We start from the raw sequence: 24,654 nt of genomic DNA, 5'->3' as shown, positions 1-24,654 counted from the left end.
CTCTGTCTAGGGGCTCTTTTTCAGTGCTTAGTTTAAAACTGATTCAGCTTTCACCTTCTACTTTGGTGATGCCTGAAAGTCAGGCAGAGGTGGGAGCTTATGGTTTTCACAGGTTTTTTTTTGTAGCATGCGTGTAGCCTTCTCAATTTCTGGAAATAAGTGGGAGCTTTTCAGGGCCTCTTTTCCCCAAATATCTCTTTCCCCTGACTTTTCCTTCCCAGGCATTTTAGAATTTATTTTTTGTTAAGTATATTTTCTCTTACTTCAGGTGGCATGTCTAACATTTTATTTGCATGCTTTCAACAGCACATGGAAAGCCACTTCTCAGGCAGATGAAATAAGGGCAGATCCTTGACCTGACTTTTTAAGGAGCCATATGACAGGTCAAAAAATAGAACTCTGTTCTTTGAAACCAATATTCACACTGTGCTACATGGCATCAGAAAGCTGCATCACGATCTTAAACTGTTGTCCTTAAGGTAGCTGTTGAGATTGGGTGGAGGGATTATAGGTAGAGAAATTATGATACTGTCAGTCACTTTTACAAAAATTTTTGAATATCTTTTTCTTTTTTTTCTTTGCTTTTTTTTTAGTTATTGGCTTAATAGTTTCTGTTTTTATTACAGAGTTTTGAAAATACTTTTACGCATTTTGCCAATTTCATCATTAGAGGATTTGGAGTTCTCCTTCCATCATTTCCTGACATTTTAAGTTGACATTTCTCTATTTATTGAAGAAGTTATGAATTTGCTTCATATATCATGGATGATTCTTTTAATTTTTTCTTTAATTATACTTTTTAATGTACTTTTCTCAGAATATGTTTTAAATCTTACACTCTCATTTTCTCTTTCAAAGCACATAAATGCAGATGGAGTCTATGTAAGAGGCTTTTTTTTTTTTTTTTTTGTCTTTTTGATATTTCTTGGGCCGCTCCCACGGCATATGGAGGTTCCCAGGCTAGGGGTCGAGTCGGAACTGTAGCCACCGGCCTACACCAGAGCCACAGCAACTCAGGATCCAAGCCGCGTCTGCAACCTACACCACAGCTCACGGCAACACCGGATCATTAACCCACTGAGCAAGGGCAGGGACCGAACCCGCAACCTCATGGTTTCTAGTCAGATTCGTTAACCACTGCGCCACGACGGGAACTCCAAGAGGCATTTTTAAGTCTACATTCAGTCATTACTCCTGACCTACGCTGTATTCTCTCTACATCTCAGGTTGTCCGCACAAACCAGTATGCAGGAGAATTTGTTATCACTTTCCCTCGTGCTTACCACAGTGGATTTAACCAAGGGTACAACTTTGCAGAGGCTGTCAACTTTTGTACTGCTGACTGGGTGAGTGCGGGATGTGGTAGATTTGGATAGAAAGGCATAAAGAGTGGAGGTTATTGTGGAGAAGCTAAGCACTCTAGTCTGCAGATTGCCACACACACATTCTTGAACTACTTGCAGCTACCTGCTGGACGCCAGTGTGTTGAACACTATCGCCAGCTTTGGCGCTACTGTGTGTTTTCCCATGAGGAGCTCATATGCAAGATGGCAGCCTTTCCAGAGAAGTTAGACCTAAATCTGGCTGTGGCTGTGCACAAAGAGATGTTCATTATGGTGCAGGAGGAGCGACGTTTACGAAAGGCCCTTTTGGAAAAGGTGGGTGGTGGGTAGTAGAACTTGGGATTCAGTCAAATAGACTATAGACTCAGACAGAAATGCACTCTGCCTCATCTCTAAGTCATATACTTTGAAGTTGAAAGAAAGTATACTTGTTTATGTTTTTTTCTTCCAATTTCTCTACAGCTATCCTTACAAGATTGAGCCCCCATCAGGGCTCAGTGTTGGCTGAGGTGGGGTGGCAACAACCCTGCTCTTAGTCTTTACAGTATATGTGGGTTGAACACCCCCAGGGCATCACGGAGGCTGAGCGAGAGGCTTTTGAGCTGCTCCCAGATGACGAACGCCAGTGCATCAAGTGCAAGACCACGTGCTTCCTATCAGCCCTGGCCTGCTGTGACTGCCCAGATGGCCTTGTCTGCCTTTCCCACATCAATGACCTATGCAAATGTTCCAGTAGTCGGCAGTACCTGCGGTGAGCATGAGGCCTAATTGGAGAACACAGAGCGATTATGGAGCTGGGCCAGATGTACTTTTTTTTGCCTCCCCTTCCTCCAGGTATCGGTACACCTTGGATGAGCTCCCTGCCATGTTACATAATCTGAAGGTTCGGGCTGAGTCCTTTGACACCTGGGCCAACAAAGTGCGAATGGCTCTGGAGGTGCAGGATGGCCAAAAGCGGAGTAAGTAATATAAGTTGGGAGAACCTAGGTGCATGCTCTGTTTTTTTCCTTAAGCACACTCAACCACTCTTCCTTAGCACACTCAACCACTCTTCCTTAGGTTTTCAAAACACTGCCTACCTCTTGCAACTTCCTTTCTCTCCAGGCTTTGAAGAGCTAAGAGCACTAGAGACTGAGGCCCGCGAAAGAAGGTTTCCTGACAATGAGCTGCTTCAGCAGTTAACTAACTGCTTAAATAAAGCAGAGGCTTGTGTTTCCCAAGTCTTGGGCCTGGTCAGTGGTCAGGGAGTCAGGTATGTAACAAAGTTATGGCAATATGTGAAAATCACTAAGAAATAAATGAGTAGATTGTAGATAACCCATTTATCAAAAAAGTAAATACTTTATGTGGTGGTGACCAGTACTTAATGTAGTACCTAGTTGAAGAAGCATAGATTCAACACAGGATAACTTATAGTGAGAGGTTATTAACAAATGGAAACAATGTAATAGGAACAGCAAACCACTGAAAGTGGACAATTTGAAATGTAAGATGTAGTTCAAACTTTCAACCACAAATGGCAGTGGTAACAAGATACAGTAAAAAAATTGTTGTCATGCACTGCTGGTTGGCAAATTTTATAAAAATACTCAACCATCAGAATTTATGTAAATTTATTTTTAGCTATGTAGGTAGATACAGTTTTAGAGTTTGGTGAAAGTTCTCAGATAAGATTTACCTATTGGTTGTCAAAAATGTATGAGAATAGTTCATCTCTTTAGACTGAAAAATTAACTGAGTGATTATTTATTTACATATGGACACTTTATAAATTTTACATAAAGAAAGTATAGCAAGTGCTGTTAATCAGAATATTAAAGTCATTTTCTAAATTTAAAGAATTAAAGAAAAAATTAATTCTTTAAATTTAGTGTGGTAGTTGTAGTGAATTCCCCTTAAATAGACAACTTGCTTTTCTCTACTTCAAAAGAATGAAAACTTTTCCACTTTAGCCAAAGATACTCATCTTCAGTGGCTCATGATCACAGTCTGTCTTGGGTTCTCACCCCTGAAACTTCCTGGCCTTCTTTAGTTCATTCTCTTATAGTCAGTTTTAATCAAAGAACTCTTAGTCATCATTTGGAACTGTCAATTTCTGACACAGTGAACTCTTAAGAATAGAGTACCTATTATTATTTGATCCTTATGTATCATAACACTTCTTACTACTTAATCCTTCCATGTCTTTTGCTTTAAAATGTGGATACTCTATTTTGATTATAACTAATTGAATTATTATCTTTAGCTTCATCTGTTATATGCTGTTGGCTGTTTACTTTTATTTTCTCTTCATTTTGGACTATTTGTATGTCTTCACTGATAACTACAAAAAAATAAGTTATCTAGGGACCATCTCATAGGCTATTAAAAAAAAATCTGTTATTTTTATTTTTCTAATTAATGACAGTCTATTAAATTTCCTCAAAGACTTGGGTTCTCTCATGTCAGTATCTTCAGTCTCTTCTTTAACAATTTCTATAAAAGAAGACTGTCAAATATCCTCAGATCTTTTTCATCTTAACCTTAATTGATTCAGAGTCCCTGAACTTAGAAAATGACTTTTGAAGATGTTTCTATTATCATGGAAGAGAAATAAGAATGATGGATTTTTCAAAATGCATGAGGTATGGCCTTAGGAGGTTCACTAAGTGAATCTTTTCTCCCTGACTCCTGCAGGATTGAAACACCACAGCTGACACTGACTGAGCTCCAGGTCCTTCTTGAGCAGATGCACAGCCTCCCCTGTGCCATGCGTGAAATTGGGGCTATAAAGGTGAAGAGGGACCTGGAATGGAATTCTTGTTAACATCAGATACCAGCCAAGTATGAGATTCTAGGAAAGTTTGAGAACTGATTGTTCTGAGTAATTCTATAATACATCTTTCTGAGAAGATGTAATACATCTTTCTTGGACGCTTTGATGCTAAGTATACAGATACATACAAGGTTGACTTTTGGAATTGAAAAATCAAAGAGGGTGTAAAGATTTTTTTTTTAAGACTTTAAAGTTTCAAGAAGCTTCTAGAAGGTTAAAATGATATTTCATATAATTAACCAAGAAGTATGGTGTTTATGGTAAATAAATGCCTTTTGACATCAAGTAGATCATGTCTTCTGAAGGTAAGTATAAGTCTACCTATGAGGGAAGATGGGGAGCAGATCAAAAACATGTGTTAAGTATATAAATGGCTAAAAATTTATTCTTCATTCTCTCTGCAGGATTTCCTGCAGCAAGTGGAGGCCTACCAAGCTGAGGCCCGGGAGGCCCTGACCTCACTGACCCCAAGTCTGGGACTATTGCGGTCCCTGTTGGAGAGAGGGCGGCAGCTGGGTGTGGAGGTCCCTGAAGCCCATCAGCTTCAGCAGTGTGTGGAGCAAGCAGGATGGCTAGATGAAGTGAAGCAAGCTCTGGCCCCTTCAGCTCAAAGGGGATCTCTTGTCATCATGCAGGGGCTGTTGGTTACAGGTACCAAAGTAGCTTCCAGCCCTTCTGTAGACAAGGTGCGTGCTGAGCTTCAGGAGCTGCTGACCATTGCAGAGCACTGGGAAGAAAAGGCTCATTTCTGCCTGGAGTCCAGGTGGAGCATCTGATAAACTATAAAGAATTGATGAGGAGTTCCCGTCGTGGCTCAGTGGTTAACAAATCTGACTAGGAACCATGGGGTTGCAGGTTCGATCCTTGGCCCTGCTCAGTAGGTTAATGATCCAGTGTTGCCGTGAGCTGTGGTGTAGGTTGCAGATGCGGCTCAGATCCCACGTTGCCATGACTCTGGTGTAGGCCGGTGGCTATGGCTCTGATTCGATCCCTAGCCCGGGAACCTCCATATGCCGTGCAGGAGCTGCCCTAGAAAAAGGCAAAAAGACAAAAAATAAATAAATAAATAAATAAAATCCACTGGGGGGAGAAATATGATGACATATCATCCTGTTCCATTACATACTGCTATTTAAAGGTAGTTGAAATACTCCTGAGTTGAGTTACTTTGCCAAGCAGAGATGCTGGGCATGACAGTTACATATCTACTTCAGTGTTTAGAGAATCATTCAGAATTGAGGAATTGAGGCTCACTTTCTCTGTCAAACTTATTATTGCTTATGATTTTGTCAAACCCAGAGCAAAAAAAAATACGGTTTTATATATATATAAAATACATATATATAAAAATATATGTGTATATATACATATATAATCCATATAATATATATACATATATATACACATATATGTGTATTAATGTTTAAGGATGGATTTGTTTATATATATATAAACATATGTACACACACGTATATATATACAAATTAATGTTTAATGATGATATATACACACACATATATATATGTATATACACATTAATGTTAATGATGGATTTGTTTTTTCCATAAAATTTTTAGGCAGAAGCATCCACCATCTACATTGGAAGCCATAATTCGTGAGGCAGAAAACATTCCTGTTCACCTCCCTAATATCCAGGCACTCAAAGAGGCTCTGACCAAGGCTCAGGCTTGGATTGCTGATGTGAATGAAATCCAAGTGAGGACCTTATATCCTTCTTTTGCACTGGAAATATACAGCTAGAAGGACAGGTTTTTTTTAGACAGTTTAGTTGGGTTGTGCTAGAAAGTGAAAGCTGCATATTGAAGGGAGTTGTGAAGAAACTAAGGATATCAGCATAAAGCATAAGTGGAAGGAGAAGCAGAGCACAGAGTATCAACATGGAAGGAGCTAGACAGCAAAGCAGAACAATAAGTGAACTGTTCAGTGGATTTTTTTTTTTTTCTGGACCAGTGAAAGTAGGAGTTCTTATAGAAAAGTAGTTCCTATCCCATTTTTTTCCTTCACAATAATCTATAGATTTTCTTCATGACCATGTTTCTTGAAACTCAGGATTGCTCAGAATATCTAGACTTGATAATTTCTGGCAGTACTAAGGTGAGGTTTCTTTTGTACCTGTCCCAGAATGGTGACCACTAAGCATGCTTGGATGACTTGGAGGGCTTGGTCGCTGTGGGCCGTGACCTACCTGTAGGGCTGGAGGAATTGAGACAGCTGGAGTTGCAGGTATTAACAGCACACTCCTGGAGAGCAAAGGCCTCCAAGACCTTCCTGAAGAAGAATTCATGCTTCACACTGTTAGAGGTGAGACCTGGGGTCCTCATTCACAATCTCTTTTGTTCCTGTCCTGTCTGATGTGAGATGATTCACAGGAGCAGATAGGGGTTTGGGGGTTACTGGAAAGAGAGGAGAGCAGCTGTGAGGTATGGGTATCTTGACCATGACTTCTCTGCCTCTCTGCCTCAGGTGCTCTGCCCAAGTGCAGACACTGGTTTAGGCAGGACCAAGCACAACCGGTGGCTGAAAAAGGAACTGAAGTTACACAAATCTGATACAGAGCTGCTGGGACTTTCTGCACAGGACCTCAGGGACCCAGGCTCTGTGGTAAGCAACCTTGGCACAGAGGGTGTGAAGAACCTGATTTCAGATGTTAATGGCACTATTAGAGGGAAGGGGTGGATCTCCTTTCATTCTTTATTGGATATGGCAGATCATGGCCTTCAAAGACAGGGAACAGAAGGAGAAGGAGGGAATCTTAGAGCTGCGACATATTAACTCCACCAAGCCCAGCCTTTTGGCATCATCAAGCACAGCTTCCTCTGCACCCTCCATCTGTGTGTGTGGACAGGTGCCAGCCGGGGTGGGAGCTCTGCAGTGTGACCTGTGTCATGACTGGTTCCATGGGCAGTGTGTGTCAGTACCCCACCTCCTCAGTTCCCCAGGCCCAGTGCTGCCTCATCCCCACTGCTGGCTTGGTGGGAGTGGGATACCAAATTCTTGTGTCCACTCTGCCTGCGCTCACGGCACCCACGCCTGGAGACCATCCTTGCACTCCTGGTAGCACTGCAGAAGCTACCTGTACGGCTTCCTGAGGGTGAGGCCCTGCAGTGCCTCACAGAGAGGGCCATTGGTTGGCAAGGTCGTGCCAGACAAGCTTTGGCTTCTAAGGAGGTGACTCACCTGTTGGAACAGCTGCTGAGCTTCGCCAATGGCTTCAGGCTGAACGCAGGCCTGCGGAGTCCACTATGTACCTTTCAACCCCTGCCTCTTACCCTCTCAGAGAAGGAAGTGGCAAGGATATCAGTAAGGTTAGAAGCCCAGCACCATCTCTTGTCCTTAAATTTTAATTTCCTCTCCCTACCCTGGGCCCACCCCTGTCTTTGTTCTCTAATTTTCAGTCTCACTTGCCTTAGCCTCCTTGCCCCATTCTTCTTTTTTTTCCAGATTTCCAAAGTATCCATTTCTGTCAGCTTGCTACTTCCCTCTTCCAAAAGGTGGAGGATCCTGTATTTGCTTTTGAGGGAGAATACAGCATGATTCTTCTCTTAACTCCTACCCATGCTGTTCTTTCTTTTCCTGACAGGTCCAAGGATTGCTAGAGAACAGAGACAGTATAAAAAGTATTGAGAAGGTACCCCCTGGACAGGGCTCAGTTATGAAAGGTATGTTTAAATGTGCATAGGTTATTGACTTAATACTACAGGCATGTGGTCTATGCCTTTCTTAAAGTGTTGAGGAGAAGACTAGGGGCATTCTCTAACCCAACCTGTCTCCACAACCCAGACCTGGAGCAGCTATCCTCGTTACTGCCCCGGTTGACTGGCCCTGTGTTGGAGCTGCCTGAAGCAACTAAAGCCCCCCTGGAGGAGCTAATGTTGGAGGGGGATCTGCTTGAGGTGACTCTAGATGAGAACCACAGCATTTGGCAGCTGTTGCAGGCTGGGCAGCCTCCAGATATAGCACGGATCCACACACTTCTGGAGGTGAGAGGGTGAGAGTGGTGGGCAGACCAAGGATATCAGGCTAAGTAGGCAGGAAATGTAGGCCTAGCCACTGACCCAGAACTTTGTGCTTGTCTATGTATGATTATAGCTGGAGAAACCTGAGCATCAGGGAAGTCGATTAAGAGGCCAGGTACTGGAGAAGCGACGGCACTGGCATCAGAGTGTAGATTTATGTAGAAAGACTGAATGTATCTTTCAAGAAGAGGTGAAGTCAAAAAAGACCCGATGCTCAGAGATCAAGCCTGAGGTGGGCGAAGAGGAAGAAGGGTTTGAAGAGGAAACAAACCATGAAGATACATTTTTAACACCCCCTCCAGAGCATAACCTCATCCTGAAAGGGAACCAAAATAATTTACAAGAGGAGGTTTCATCTCCTACAACATCTTTACCTTCTTTAACCCCTTTGTTACACCTGTCCTACCCTGAGGAGCAAGAGTTATGACAGCAACACAAAAATTTATATTTAACGCCACTGTGTCTTGCATCTTTGTAGGTCCTATACCTTCTTTTCTAATATTTGTTCCTTCAGAGAGTTTGGGAAGCTGATGTTTTAAAACTCACTTCCTTCATACAGTGCATTTATGCCTCTTCCCAGCAACATTATTGAGACTAGCATACAGAGGGTGATTTCCTAATCTAGTTGTTTCCTAGACTACATCCAATAAAACTTGAGAAAGGTGAATGTATTTGATTTCATTTTTCTTCCTATATTCTATTTTTTTTTTGCTTTTCCTTATGGCACGTACATATTTTGGTACCTAAAGACTTCTTCCACCAGCAGTTCACCTCCTTTTCTTTTTTCACCTTGGTTCACATTGTAATAAAAAACATTTTTGATGTAAATATTTGTTAAGGGCAAAGTAATAGAGAAAAAAAAAAAGTTCTTGCTTCCAACTTTTCTTTCTTTAACTTGATTCCATAACAATAAAACACCATTGGGTGTATTTTATAACTGTGGACCTTATTTTCACTTTCAGGAATATAGAAATGAAGGACTAAGTTTGGGGAATGTAAAAACAATTTTAAAATTCATGGTATCTTTTTTGGTGAGGGTGAACTATTAATTCGTGTAAGACAAGTCAAGGTTTTTTTTTTTTTTTCCTAATGGGTGCCAGTTGTGTCAGGATTATTTATGAAAAACTTATTTTCTTTCTTGTTCTGTTATCATTTTGTGAAAATTATGTTGATGTGTCTACATCTTGAGCTGTTTGTTCCTCCTTTGGCAACATTCCATTGTCTTAATTGGATTTTATTAAGTTTTATACAATAAGGTATAGCAGTTCTCTCTACTTTTTTTTTTTTTTTTCCAGATAGTTTTAGTTGCCCAGTACTCATCTGTATATTTCCACATGCAGTTGGCTTTAAATTCTGTATCTGGTACATTTGATCTTAAACAGGTTACTTACTTATTCAGCTTTCTACTTGATATATTCCTATTAGAATATTCCTTTTCCAATATGACAGATGGAGAAGTTCTACTGTGGCCCAGTGGATTAAGAATCCCCTGTTGACTCTCCAGTGGCTTAGATAACTGTGGAGGTGTAGGTTCAAGCCTTGGACCAGCGCAGTAGGTTAAGGATCTGGCATTGTTGCAGCAGCTTGTGCTGTAGGTCTCAGCTTCCTCAGCCCAGTAACTTCCATATTCTGTGGGAACAGCCAAAAAAGAGAAGAAAAAAAAATTTCTTACTCTTTGTAAGAAATCAGGGAGGTCAATGTGTAAATATTTCAAGCAAGATCAGCACAAAACCATTAATTTTTTTCTTTTCTTGTGTCCAAGTGGTCCAATCATACAGACTCTTATACCTAATGTCAGTCTTTTTCAGTAATCAGATTCTGTCAGCCTGATTTGAATCTCTTAAATTAGTGCTTTTCCCTGAATGATTTCCTAAACTTACGTTTTCTTCCTTACAGTAAAGAAAAAGGGCCTGACTTTCAGTGGGTCATGTAAAATTTTTTATTGTGAGGAATATCTTTTAAATACAGCATTTTCTCCTGTATTTGTTCCCTCAGAGTTTATATCTGTACCTTACCATTTGAGAATTATTGTTTAGTGGAAACTCTGATGATGTTTTGGAAGAATTGAGCATCTGACCATAATAATCTCACAAAGGACTTCCCATCGTGGTGCATCAGAAATGAATCTGACAAGGAACTATGAGGTAGTGTGTTTGATCCCTGGCCTCACTCAGTGGGTTAAGGATCTGGTGTTTCCGTGAGCTGTGGTGTAGGTTGCAGACACGGCTCTGATCCTGCATTGCTATGGCTGTGGTATAGCCTGGCATCTATAGCTCCGATTTCACCCCTAGCCTGAGAACCACCCGTATGTCATGGGTGCTACCCTAAAACAATAAATCTCACTAAGTGATTAGTGAAAAATTCTACCTCTTCACCAGAAACAGCAATTTAAAGGCAGACAGTTATGGGTCTTTTTTAGGTCATCTCCGTTATTTGAGCTATATTTGTTTTATTTGATGTGCAAGTTCTAACAATTGAAATCAAACATGCAACATTAGATTTTAATGTCAGTACTAAATTAACTGTGATTATAGATTGATTTCATTAAGAAAACAAAATCAGATCTGCAGCAAAAACTTAATTTACAAAGCCATTCTGTAATAATGATTTAAGGTCATTGTTTTTGGTTTTTGGGTTTTTTTGGTTTTGGTGCACTCATGGCATATGGAATTCCTGGGTCAGGGATTAAATCCAGGTTCATCTGTGATCTTTGCCATAGCTGCTGCAGCAATATCAGATGCTTAACCCACTGCACTGGGCCTGGCATGGAATCTGCAGCTCCATAGAGACCAGCTGAATCATTAACCCTCTGGGCCATAGCAGGAGCTCCAGGGTCATTCTCTTTCAGGAGAAATTTAATGTTGATCTTGAACTCAAAAAAAAAAACTAAAATTTTACCAGTGGTAAGCCGTTAACTTCTATGTGGTACAGCAAATAGACATACAGTTTATATTTTTGATCTAATTTATGGGAGTAAGCGTCACCATTAACATTACTGGCACACAAACTCATGATAGGTTAAAATCTGCATAGTACCTGCAAACAAGTAATCCAGTGAATAACCAATGACTTCAAACCCTTTATTTTAAAAGAGCTTTGTGAGGAGTTCCCGTCATGGCGCAGTGGTTAACGAATCCGACTAGGAACCATGAGGTTGCGGGTTCGGTCCCTGCCCTTGCTCAGTGGGTTAACGATCCGGCGTTGCCGTGAGCTGTGGTGTAGGTTACAGACGCGGCTCGGATCCCGCGTTGCTGTGGCTCTGGCGTAGGCCGGTGGCTACAGCTCCGATTCAACCCCTAGCCTGGGAACCTCCATATGCCGCGGGAGCGGCCCAAGAAATAGCAACAACAACAACAACAAAAAAGACAAAAGACAAAAAAAAATAAATAAAAATAAAAGAGCTTTGTGAATTTGCTCCACACATTTTAATCACCACCAGTTGTACCACATCTTAGCATATGTAACAACTTATGTTTCACTGAATTTGTGTTTTCTCAGCTAGTCTAAAAATGCTTTTACTCATAACTGTACCATACAGACTTAATAATTGTTGAAACCCCAGTTACCTACAATTTGACACTGGTTTCTCAACACCCAATTAGTAGTGATGATATGTCCCCTTGAAATAGTCTGTTTATTTTAATTGACTTGATGCTCACAGTGTCCTCAACGCCTTTCTGGGACAATTACCTAAAGCTTATTTTCTCTGAACATATTTTTTGCTGCTGTTATCAAACACAACATTGGTAAATGACCTAAATGGCTAACAAATGAGACATTTGGAAAACTTAGTTTGTTTGTTTTTAAATTTTATTGAAGTATATTGTATTAATTTCTGCTGTGCAGCAGTGGTTAGGTTTTTAATATACTTTTTCATTATGGTTTAACACAACACATTCTGTATAGCTTGCTATGTTCTACAGTATCTCTTTTTTGTTTATCCATCCTGTGTATAGTAGTTTGCATCTGCTTGTCCCAAAATTTCAGTCTTTTCCTCCCCACCTTCCTCTTGTCAACTACAAGTCTGTTCTCTGTGTCTGTATCTAGTTTGTAAATATGTTCATTTTTGTCATGTTTAGATTCCACATTTAAGTGACAGAGTAATTGTTTCTGAGTAATTTTATTTACTATGATATCTCAACATCCATCCATGTTTTTGCAGATGGTGTTATTTCATCGTTTTGGGGGGCTTGAGTGATAACTGTTGTGTATATGGATGTACCTAGCCATGGCCGTACATATGCCCACCATTTCTGTATCCATTTGACTGTCAGTGCACATTTAAGTTATTTCCATGTCTTGGCTATGATAAATAGTGCTGCAAACATGGCAGTATATGTATCATTTTGATGAAGATTCTGTCTAGACATATGCCCAGCAGTGAAATTTTTGGATGTTGCAATACTTCAGTATTTAGTTTTTTGAGGAATCTCCAGACTTTTTCCATGGTAGTTGCACCAACCTAACATCCCCTCAACAGTTTAGGAAGGTTCCCTTTTCTCCAGTCTCCAGCATGTGCTATTTGTAGACTTTTTTAATGATTGTCATTCTGACTAGTGTGAAATGGTGACTCGTTTTAACTTGCATTTCTCTAGTGACATTCAGCATCTTTTCGTGTCCCTTTTGGTCTCTGTGACCTCTTTGGAGAAATGTCTATTTAGGTCTTCCGCCCATTTTTTGATTGGCTCATTTAGAGCTTTGTTCGTAGAAGTTTTTGAGTTGTTTGACTATTTTAGATATTGAGAGCTTTTTGGTCACATTGTTTGAAAATATTTTCTCCCAGTCCATAAGCCGAACTTTCCTTTTGTTTATGGTTTCCTTTACTGTGCAGAAGCTTGTTTGATTACATCCATTTATTTATTTTTGCTCTTATTTCTATTGCCTTGGGAGACCTAAGAAAATGATTTAATGCGATTTATGTCAAAATGTTTTGCCTGTGCTGTCTTATAGTTTTATGATGTCATGTCTCTTATTTAAATCTTTAAACCATTTTGATTTATTTTTGTAATGTTATGTAGTTCTCAGCATATAAGTCTTTGACCTCAGTGGTCAGGCTTATTCTTAAGTGGTCTTTTTAATGCAGTTTTGAAAGGGATTCTTTGTTTGCATTCCCTTTCTGATATTTCATTGTTAGTGTTCAGAAATGCAATTGATTTCTGTATAATAATCTTTTATCCTGCTGCTTTGCTGAACTTAGCAGTTCCAGTAGTTTTGTATGGAGTCTGGGTTTTCTGTATGTAGTATGGCAGCTATATATAATTACAGTTTTACCTCTTCACTATCAATTTTAATACCTCATACCTTTTTCTTGTCTGATTGCTGCGGCTAGAATTTGATTCTTTTGAACTTAGAAGAACCTCTTCTAAGAGGTTGTGAGAGTGGTGCATCCTTATCCCGTGTTTTTATCAGGAAGGGTTTCAGTTTTCCACTTTGAAGGGTTTGTCGTAAATGGCTTTTGTTATGTTGAGATATGTTCTCCTTATACCCATTTTTTAAGGGTTTTTTTTTATCATGAATGGATATTGAATTTTATCAAATGCTTTTTTTTCATGTATTAAGATAATCAGTTTTTGTCTTTTATTTATGTGGTGTATTACATTGATTAATTTGCATATGTTGAACCATCCTTGTAAACCTGGTATGACTCCAGCTTGGTCATGTGTGTGTTAGATTCAGTTTGCTTATATTTTGTCCAGAATATTTTTGTAACAATTTCATTGATGTCTTTAATTTTCTTTTGTGGTGACCGTGGTTTTGGTATCAGGGTGATTGATGGTGGCTTCATAGACTGTCTTTGGAGTGTCCCCTCCTCTTCAGTCTTTTCTAATTGTTTGAGAAGAATTGGTCTAAATTATTTTGGTTAGAAGTCCTCTGTGAACCCATCTGGTCCTGGACTTTTGTTTGTAGGGAGTTTTTAAAGTACAGATTCCCTTTCACTTCTACATTCCATTTCTTCTAGTTTATCAAGTTTATTGGCATGTAATTGCCCATAGTTTCTGTGGTTTTTTGTTTTCTTTTTTGTTTTGTTTTGTTTTGTTTTGTTTTTGTTTTTGTTTTTTTTTTCTTGCATTGTCAATTGAGATTTTGTATTTTGTTTATTTGGGTTCTCTCTCATTTCTTTCATGAGCCTACCAGAGGTTTGTCATTTTGTTTACCATTTCAAAATCCAAGAATCTTGGTTATTTTCATTTGTTTTTGACTGTTTTATTTCCTCTGATCATTATTACCTCCTTCCTTTTGCAAAATTTAGGTTTTGTTCTTTTTCTAATTGTTTTAGATGGTGGGTTAGATTGTTTAAGATTTTTTTCTTGTTTCGTAAAGAAGGTTTGTATTGCTGTGAACTTCAAAGAACTGCCTTTGCTGCATGCCATAGATTTTGAATGACTTGTGTTTTCATTCGTCTCATAGTATTTTTAAATTTCCTCTTTGATTTCCTCATTGACTTAATGGTTTTTTTAGTAGTATGGTATTTAGTTTCCATGTATTTTTTTTCTCTCATCTTTTTTTGTGGTTGATTTCTAAATTTCATGCTGATTGGGTCAGAGAAGATGGTTGAAATAAATGCCATACTCTTTAATATGTTGAGGCTTATTTTAATGCCTTAGTATGTGTTCAGTCCTAGAGAACATTCCAGATGCACTTGAAAATAATTTTTTGGGTGTAATGACCTAAAAGTGTCTGTTAACTAACTGCTCTCTTGTTATCATTTAGGATCTCCATGGCCTCATGGTTTTCTGTGTAGATCTGTGCATTGACGTTTCTACTGTTAGTATATTCCCATCATTTTCTCCCTTTATGTCTGTTAGTGTCTGTTTCAAGCATGTTGGTTGCTCATATGTTAAGTGTATATATGGTAATGAGTGTAATATCCTCTTAAATTGATCCCTTTATCATTAAATAGTGTTTCTCTTTCTTTATGGCCTTTGTTTTAAAGTCTGTTTTGTGTAGTATGAGTACTTTGACTTTCTTGACATTTCCATTTGCATGAAATATCGTTTTTTCATCCTCTCATTTTCAGTCTCTGTGTGTCCCTTCAACCTAAAATGGGATACTATAGGTTCTTGGCTCTTGTTTCTTTTTTCTTTTCTTTTCTTTTCTTTTGGTCTTTTCAGGGCCACAGCCATGGCACATGAAGGTTCCCAGGCTGGGAGTCAAATCAGAGATACAGCTGCCTACCTACACCACAGCCACAGCAATGCGGGATCCAAATTGTGTCTGTGGTCTTCACCACAGCTCATGGTGAAGCCAGATCCTTAACCCACTGAGCAAGGCTAGGGATCGAACCTATGTCATCATGGATACTAGTCCAGTTCCTTAACTGCTAAGCCACAACGGGGACTCTTCTTGTTTGTTTTATCCAGTCTGTCTTTTGATTGGAACATTCAGTCCATTGACATTTAAGGTAATTTTGAATAGAAATGTATTTATTGCCACTTTAAATCTTGTTTTATTTATTTATTTATTTATTTATTTATTTTTGCCTTTTCTAGGACTTCTCCCACGGCATATGGAGTTCCCAGGCTAGGGATCTAATCAGAGCTGTGGCCACCAGCCTACACCACAGACACAGCAACACAGGATCGGAGCTGTGTCTGCAACCTACACCACAGCTCACGGCAATGCCAGATCCCTAACCCACTGAGCAAGGCTAGGGATCGAACCCGCAACTTCATGGTTCCTAGCCAGATTCGTTAACCACTGAGCCATGACGGGAACTCCTTGTTTAAATTTTTGATATCATATTTCTTCTTTATTTTTTCTTTGCTTTTCTTTTTATGGTTTGATTATTTTCTTTTGTATTGTTTGTGACTTTATTTTATTTTTTATTTTATTTTATTTTTTGTCTTTTTAGGGCCACTCCCATGGCATATGAAAATTCTCAGGCTAGGGCTCAAATTAAAGCTGTAGCTGCCAGCCTACACCACAGCCACAGCAACACATCTTTATTTTTTGTAAATCTGTTGTATGTTTCTGATTTACTGTAGTTACTGTCTTTTTCAAGAACATTAAACCTTTCCTAAAACTCCTTGTCTTATTGTGGTAGTCATGTAGGCTCAAATGCATTCTGGGGGAAGGAAAATAAAATTCTACATTCTTATACTCTCCCCTTCAATATTATAAATTTTGATGTTCTCATTTACATCTTTATGTTCATCCTTTTGCTGTTGTTATCATTGCTTTCACAGAACTTTTTTTTTTTTTTTTAATTGTGTAGTGGCTTATTTAAGTGATCTACTCTCACACGTTGATTTTCTTTTTCCTTTGGACTTCTGCTTCCTTTATATTTAGGGAAGACCTTTGAATATTTCCTTTAGGATAGGTTTAGTTTTGCTGTATTTCTTTACTTTGAGAAATTCTTTATCTCTCCTTCTATTCTAAAGGATAATCTTTCTGGCTAAATGGGTAGTGTATCCTCAGTTGGAAGTTTTTATCTTCCAGGACTTTCACTGTATCTTTCCACTCCCTTGTAGTCTGATGTTTCTGTAGAGAAAAAAAGCTGATAGCTTTATGGTAGCCTTGAGATTAACTTCTGTTTTTCTCTTGCTGCCTTTAGAATCCTGTCTTTAACTTCACCATTTTAATTACAGTATGTCCTGGTGTGGGTCTATTTGGGTTCCTTTCATTTTGAACCCTCTGTACTTCCTGTGTCTGGTTACCTCTTTCCTTCTTTAGATTTGGGAAGTTTTCCATAATTTTGAAATAAATCTTTTGACCCCCTTTTTTTCTTTTTTCTCATTCTGGGTCCCTTTTATTGTCATGCTTTACACACATACACACACACACACACACACACACACACACACACCCCTTCCATTTGGCTTCCCTTTTATTGTCATGCTTTACACACACACACACACACACACACACACCCCTTCCATTTGGCTTTCTGTCTGCTGTCATGATTGGGTGATTTCTATTACTCTGTCTTCCAGATCACTTACGCATTCCTCTGCTGTTCATTGCTTGCTTTCGGATGAGCTTTCATTCTTTATGAATTAGTTTTCTAATTTTTCATGGCGCCATTTATATTTTCTAGTCCCTTTTTACAGCAATCTGCATTTCTATCAATAGCTATTCTTAATTCCTTCAGTAATTTCATTATCTTCTTTTTGAACTTTGGTCTGTTTTTTTGTTCTTTCACAGGACTTCTCTTGATCTTGTAATTGGATGTGATCCTGCCACTTCTTTGTTTTACTATTACTCTATGAGTTTAGGAGAAACAGTTACTCATTGTGACCTTGAAGGGCTTTTTGTATTTGGAAACATCCCTGTGTAACCTGTGTGGATTTGATATTTTTGGTGCAGGAACTGTTTTAGTTTGAACACCTGCTTCTTTCCTCTATGTGTGCTGCCCATTATGCCCTTGATTAGAGGATGTGGCTGCTGTTGTGGTGACCAGAAAGCCCACACTGGTTTTTGAGCAGGGCCTCTTGCTCTCTGGTGGTCACCACCCTATCAGGGGACAGGGCCTGCTCCCTAGCTGTTTGAGTAGAAGCCCCCAGATGTGTTTCTGAGCTGTGGTGTTATGTAGATTTAACTAGGTTGCTGCCATTGGGAGGCAATCCACTCATTATTCTGGGGAATGCACTCTATACTGTCACCTAAAACCTGTTATGTGGGGTCATGAAGTACACTATTGTTGGCACTGCCATTGAACACCTCCACTGTGGGAATGTAGGCAGTCAACCCTGGTATTCCTCAGGTACTGTGTTCACAATACCACCAAAGCAGATATACCAGCTCAAACTGACTGGTCAGGTACAAGAACTGTAGTAGTCACACACCTGGATTTACCATGGGAGCTATGAAAACAGCCCAGATGCCAGCTCACTCTCCAGGTGCACATGTCTCAAGGCCCACAGCTTCTATGGATGGATCTGTCCCCAGCCACTGGAGCACCTATTGTCCCTTTCGCAGAGGCTGTAGAGGCAGTGCCAAGAAAGGCTGCTGTGGAAGGCCCTTCCCCTTCCTTTTCCCACACTTTAGCAAAGAAGCTTTGCTTGTATGGCAGCACTGGTTGAAGCCTGTACCACACTCCAGCCTCTTAGACTGTTTTCACATAGCTAACCCCAGTTCTCTGCTAGGATCTGTCCTCTCAAAGCCTCAATTTTAGCACCAAGACCCCATATATACCAAAAGGCACCATCTTGGGCAGGAGAGCACAGTGAGGTAGCAGTGATCTTCTTCACTGGTCTCTTCTGCCTGCCATATGTGTGCACTCTGAGTCTCAGACCCCATTTCTGTCCCAGCTGTTCTGCCCCACTAATAAGGGGACTTCCCAGGGTGTGGGACCATTTCCCTTTTCACAGTTCCTTTCCAGGAGTGCAGGTCCTATCCCACTTCTTTTTTGTTTTTTTCCCTTGTTCCACTTGGTTATGTGGCAATCTTTCTTGCTTGGGTTTCTGTGGTCTTCTCCTAGTTAAGTGTTCTGTGAGAAGCATCCCACATGTAATGTGTTTTTGATGTATTTGTGGAAAGAAGTGAGCTTTGCATCCTTCTATTCCACCATCTTGTTACTTGATTATGATCATCCTGATAATCTTTTATAGTTTAATGAAGGAATTTTCCTATGATGCTGTATTCTATTTTAAGTTTTCTACTTTTCGTGACTTGTTTTCTTTTTGGTAGAAATAATGAGTCCTTAATCTGGTAACACCAACATATATGGTTTTCTTTTAACATCTATTTTATTATTGTATCATAAACCATGTTTTGCTATCTAATTCAATAACGCAGGCATGCACATGTCCTCATCATGCCTTATATTCAACGTCCACTTTTCTTTTTGTGATGAATAAACATACTGCAGTAATAAATAATTTAAAAGCAAACTGAAGCATATAGCAATACATATGGCACTCAAAACACTAATAACTGCCTTACTTCACAGCTTTGCAAAGGTACAGAGCATCATACACTAAAATAACCACTCAGCTCTCCACATGAAAAAGAATGCATATGTCTGGATTCCAGTGTAATTTCATCATGTTTTCATATTACACAAAAGATTTTCTCCCAACCACTTAAAAATGGAAAAACAGGAGTTCTTGCTGTGACACAGGGTTAATGATCCAGCTTGTCCCTGGAGACACTCATTCAATTCCTGGCCCAATACAGTGGGTTATGGATATAACATTGCTATGGCTGTGGCATGGGTTGCAGCTCTAGCTCACATTTGACCCTTGCCCTGGGAACTTCCACATGCTGCCAGTACAGGCAAAAAAGAAAACGTTAAAAACAGCTAACCTAGAGTTCCCATCATGGTGCAGTGGAAGTGAAACTGACTAGGAACCATGAGGTTGTGGGTTTGATCCCTGGCCTTGCTCAGTGGTTAGGGTATTGCTGTGAGCTGTGGTGTAGTTCATAGATGTGACTCAGATCTGGCGTTGCTGTAGCATTGGCTGGTGACTACAGCTCCCATTAGACCCCTAGCCTCGGAACCTCCATATGCCACAATTGTGGGCCTAAAAAAGCAAAAAGTCCAAAAAAAACAAACCCAAAAAACAAAAACAGCGGAGTGGCTTTGGCCTTTGTCTGTTGGTCCCCTGGTCTGCTCTAACAATAATTAAATCTAGCTGAACTTTTCTCAAAGGACTAAATTCCCACTTTCTGCTTTGTGCTATATTGTCTTTTAGTGTCTTTTATTAGGACCACTGGGCTATTTTGGGTTTGAGAGTTTTGTATTGGAACTTGGTCCTTCATCTTTTTTTATTAATCATACATTTTTCTGTGCATCTTTTTTAGATGGTTATTATTACTTGCAATTGAAATATATATTTTCCTTGCTGTTAGTAGTTGCTTCTCAATTTTTCCCATTCTCTAAAAATGTCTGTCTTTTTAGCTTGTGTTTTAAACTGTGCCTTCTATTTATCCATATATAGTAAAAGCTTAAATCTGCCTCTGCATTGTCTTCCAGTTTCTACAACTCTTTTTTCTCCATCATAACTTTGATCATGCTGTTTATCCTCTTCTACTCATGTCCTCTATCCCAGCCCTGACCATTCTGTTTCTTATATCACTTCCAAGAACACACTGTTACGTAAATGAACCAAAAATGTTCTTTGTGCTTTGACCCCTACTTTGTTTCTCCACTACAGTAGCTCAAAACCCTGCTCTAACAATAATTTGGCACCTGAGTCAAACTTATATACATCTAGTTAGCTTTTAGATTTAGCCATATAAATTGTTCTGATTTGCAGATACTGCAATACTGCATTTGCTGGGTGGTAAAAATAGAAAACTTGTGGTTAAAAAGTTCCTGGGCCGCGACTGACTTTTGAAACTTCCTGACCGAGAGAATACCTGCAGAATTGTGAACAAAATCATCTAAGCGTGGCTCCTTTGGAATTATATCAGTCAGCATTTAGATGGTGGCTTCTGAGCCCTAATTCTCATGGTATGAAGGTTGCTTATTCTCATCAAATTGTAAGTGCCACCTATTAAAGAGTGTATTACGCCTCTGTTGTCATTTCTCTTTTTATTTGTCCAAGTCCCAAGCGATCCCCATGAGCTCTCTCAGTCTCCTACAAGCATCATACCAGCTCAGCTCCATCATAGGCCTGAACACTTCTATTCTTATTCCTGCCTAGTCAGTCACTCTGTACTTCCTCAGTTTCCAGGACCACTTTACATAAATCAGGCAATATCAATTCCATTAATTGGTCCATCCTATTTTTTTACTGCAGTACCACCCCTCACTTGGGAATTGCCATCTTCATATGAGACTTTCTTCTTTTCCACACAAGGATATTCTCATAAGAGGCCTATTATTTGGGGGAATTCAGAAGGGCAACAGATGGGCACTGGCACACTGTATTGGCAGCATTTGTTCTGGGTGGTTGGGTCCAGTTGAGAAAGGGTAAGAAGGGTAGACAAGGGTTGGACCAGGCTTAGCCAAATATATGTAAGGGGATCTAAGGCTCTGATCACACTCTTTTGAACCTTCTGGGACTCTTAAAATGCTGAAAACCAGTTGAGGGCCACCAATGGGAGACAGCTGGGAATGCAGCCTGTTGGAGGACCCTTGTCACCTGTCTTCTTGCAAGCAAAGATAGCGAAGGGAGTGGAGGCAGTTGAAATGAGACAAGGGACAGGGTGGGGGCTTTTTTACCTGAGAGTGCGATGGTTTGATTCCTGGCCCTCCAACCCTTCTAAGCAAAGTTCTGAAGTCAAAATTGTCAGCCTCTAAAACACACTCAGGAAGCAGCATCTCAGTGCTGGAATCCTATTCAAGTGGAAGCAGCCTTCACCTGTTTTGCGGGGAAGTTTTCCTCATCAGCAACTCCTTCAGTTCACTTGTTTCCTGCTGCCTGAAGGAGCAAGGAAAAGAGTTTGCTGAGGTACGTGGCCTGAGGGATACTGAGGAAGAGTGTCACAACTTGGCCCTGAAATGGGGAGCAGATCTCTACTGGGGACTTAGTTCCAATTCCATGCTTGTTTTAACTATCAGGAAAGGAAAAGGCACTTTTGTGTAAATGCAAGATCTTGTGCAGAGAAAGAAAAATAAGTACACATTGGGGAGACATTAGTTCCCCTTGAACCCTGTCAGCAAGAATCAGATATGACTAGGTTTCAGATCTTCATTGCATTTCCTGGGTCCAGGGAGTGAATGCCAGGCACAGGGCATGTTTTTATAAACCAGCTAATACAAATCATCACCACCAACCCCCTGTCTGGTGAGCTACAAAGTTCTTCACCTGTCCATCTCCTTCAGAAGCTCTTATTTTTCCACTGTGGGTGCACGCAAGTAGGGTCCTTGTCTGGATTTTTGGTGGAAAGGGGGAAGAAGAGGAAGACAAGCACGATTCTGAGGAATGCATACAGGTGCTGAGCTTCTGTCTGGGATATGCCAGTGACAGGGAGGCATGATCAAACAGCAGGGTATATAGGACTGGCTATGCTGATGGATGGAGGCATATGCACATGAACTTGTCAGATCTCCTAGGATCTTGGGAGCCAAGTTAGAATGTCTAAGCTTGGAAGACTAGCTGCAATCAAGTTTCTCCAATGTTCCTTACCTTAGAACAAGCAGCAAGGAGGGCCCTCTTAGACTGGCTCAATGTTTGCATTCCAGCCCCCACCGAATGACGTTAGAAGAAATAATGTTTAGGACTGCAAAACTGGCTTGAGGGGCAGTAAACACTCTGGTCCTGTTATGGCACTGAAGTCTCTTCCTTTAGCTTAGTTATAAACTGGTCACTTAACATAGAGATCAAATCAACTCTGGGGTAAAAATATGTATTACTGAGTCTTTGGAGGTTGGCTCTATTTTGGAATAGCTCTAATGCTTAGCTTCAAATATTCACTATCCTTGGACTTTACTTTGTCCTACATTGACAAAGCCAAAATATCATCATGAAAGCTTATGGCCTTCTCATGTCAACTGAGTTTGCATCCAGACCTGGACGTCTATTAGGCTTTCTAAATTCCTGATAAATTGGGGGTATTTTCAAGATTGTAATTCTGCAAAGTATCTTATTCCTTGATTTTCCTCCTAGGCTTTCATATTGTTTCCTGTTATTTTTTGCGCCATATAGATGGTGACTTATTCATTTGCTTTTCAATATTTCAGATAATATCCTGTGTGTCTACTTTATGACTCTGAAAGAATCTGGTGTTGGTGCTTCAAGGAGATTCCAGACAGTGCTAAATAGATAAACTCATTTTCTTCAGAACAAGATTACTCTGCTCCCTCCAGAAGTAAAAATATGGGCTATTATCTTCAAGATTCTCACCACACTGGGGAGGGAGGTGGCACAAGGGTAATTTAAAATGTACCAAATCTTCCTTAACGTGTTTCACTGGCTCTTGTTCTAATTCAACATTTGTTTAGTTGCTATAAAATTTTGACTGTCTCAAGAGTTCTAATAAAATTGATTCTATCAATTTCCCAGCATTGATGAAGTAGGGTGGGATGTGGGATGACCCCTGGATTTCCACGCTTCTTTTTATTGACATGCTCCTGGACTTCATTACTTTTGAGCTGTCACATAACATAAATGATTACCTCACGCTTTCAGATTTAGAAATGAGCTTTCTAGATGCACAAACCAGAACTTTTTTTTTTTTTTTAATCTTTAAGAGAACTTCCTAGCTATATCAGATTAACAGAATGCATTCTTGGATAAAGAGTGAGCTATCCAACTGCATTAACCCAAATACCTTTTACCTGGAATGGCTGGAAATATCCATTATGTGTATTTCATAGCCTACCTCTTCCTAGAATACAAGAGATTATAGTCTAGCTGCGTAATCATGGAGTACTTCTATCTGGAAATATATTATTTTCTGTATGTATATTCCTAGGGCTTCCTCTCTATATTACCATTTTGAGCACTTGTGTGTATATAAACTTTGACCTACTCCTTTATGTGGATCACAGCTTCCTTACTGTACAAAACTGAATACCTCTCTTTGAAAACTATATGAACTTCCTTTCCTAACAGCATAAAATTTGATATCCTACCCTCTTCTACATGATACCAGCTTCCTGAATTTTAAATCCATTTTGGGAAGGCACTGGGAAACTACTAAAGCAAATTTCCCACATTCATGATCCACTGGCTACTTCTTTAGAGTATGTATTTACTTAATACACACACACACACACACACACACATATTTTTAGGGCTGTGCCCAAGTCATATGAAAATTCCCAGGCTAGGGCTGAATCAGAACAGTAGCTGCCAGCCTGTATCACAGTCACAGCCAACACCAGATCTGAGCAACATCTGCAACCTATACCACAGCTCATGTCAATGCTGTATACTTAACACTGTGAGTAAGGCCAGGGATTGAACCTGCATCCTCATGGATACTAGTTGGACTCATTACTGATGAGCCACAACAAGAACTCCCCTTATTTTAATCTGTGGCCCTTTCTAGAATATAGATATGAAATACTTGCCAAATAAATCTTACTTTCCTTTAAAATGGATATGAATTGTGCCTATATAACTGCTAGACATCTTTGCTTACATTAATTCTGAACTTCTCTCAATATACTAAGACTTTTATGACTATAAATGCTAAGATTTTCCTTTTAGTTACTGATGTTAACTTGCCTTATGTGGTCACTGTTCTCTTTTGAATGCAGATAAGAACCTGATTATCTAAACACTTTACTCCTTTTTTTAAAAATTGTGGAAAAATACCCCAAACACAAAATTTATCATCTTAATTTTGTGTCCAATTAAATGACATTTAGTATATTTATAATCTTGTTAAGCATAATCATATTCTAGCTGTAGAAGTCTCCATCAACCAGAATGAAACCAGTGTAACTGCTAAGCAATCACTCACATTCTGGTATCTTCCCAACTAACTACAAACCTGCACTCTCTACAGCTTTGCCTCGACATCTCATAAAAGAAGTCTTATGATATCTGGTACTCTTTGCTTACTTAATGTAAGGGTTTTCAAGGTTCATGTATGTTGCGACATGTGTCACAACATCATT

General features: G+C 39.6%; 2 protein-coding genes and 1 long non-coding RNA gene across 3 annotated transcripts in view; 2 read left to right on the top strand and 1 right to left on the bottom strand.

Moving 5' to 3' along the window:
- Window positions 1-8,862, top strand: part of LOC110257883 (lysine-specific demethylase 5D-like) — a 49,215-nt gene extending 40,353 nt beyond the window's left edge. The window contains 16 exon segments of the mRNA XM_085008960.1: window positions 1,227-1,346; window positions 1,464-1,658; window positions 1,913-2,094; window positions 2,178-2,302; window positions 2,448-2,595; window positions 4,020-4,116; window positions 4,563-4,921; window positions 5,736-5,874; window positions 6,301-6,480; window positions 6,643-6,780; window positions 6,887-7,115; window positions 7,118-7,366; window positions 7,369-7,484; window positions 7,760-7,838; window positions 7,960-8,159; window positions 8,269-8,862. Of these exon segments, the coding sequence (XP_084865086.1) occupies window positions 1,227-1,346; window positions 1,464-1,658; window positions 1,913-2,094; window positions 2,178-2,302; window positions 2,448-2,595; window positions 4,020-4,116; window positions 4,563-4,921; window positions 5,736-5,874; window positions 6,301-6,480; window positions 6,643-6,780; window positions 6,887-7,115; window positions 7,118-7,366; window positions 7,369-7,484; window positions 7,760-7,838; window positions 7,960-8,159; window positions 8,269-8,622 (2,910 nt within the window). The 3' untranslated portion in view covers window positions 8,623-8,862.
- A 360-nt stretch (window positions 8,863-9,222) lies between these two features.
- Window positions 9,223-23,081, top strand: LOC146394427 (uncharacterized). Its single transcript, XR_014835999.1, has 2 exons — window positions 9,223-10,339; window positions 20,396-23,081. It is a non-coding gene; the product is annotated as an uncharacterized LOC146394427 (long non-coding RNA).
- The window catches only part of LOC110257970 (BCL-6 corepressor-like), a 91,227-nt gene continuing 75,986 nt past the window's right edge, over window positions 9,414-24,654 (bottom strand). The window contains exons 10-11 of the transcript XR_014835998.1: window positions 21,307-21,505; window positions 9,414-9,824 (exon numbers count right to left, since the gene is read on the bottom strand). The gene's annotated coding sequence lies outside the window, so the exon portion shown is untranslated. The remainder of the gene's footprint in view (window positions 9,825-21,306; window positions 21,506-24,654) is intronic.

Source organism: Sus scrofa, chromosome Y, assembly GCF_054392235.1.
Source record: "Sus scrofa isolate SSC_HxYL_T2T_F1_AM1 chromosome Y, Sscrofa_HxYL_maternal_Yorkshire_Landrace_v2.0, whole genome shotgun sequence".
NCBI classification, from domain to species: domain Eukaryota; kingdom Metazoa; phylum Chordata; class Mammalia; order Artiodactyla; family Suidae; genus Sus; species Sus scrofa.
This window is presented reverse-complemented; position numbering and strand designations above follow the sequence as displayed.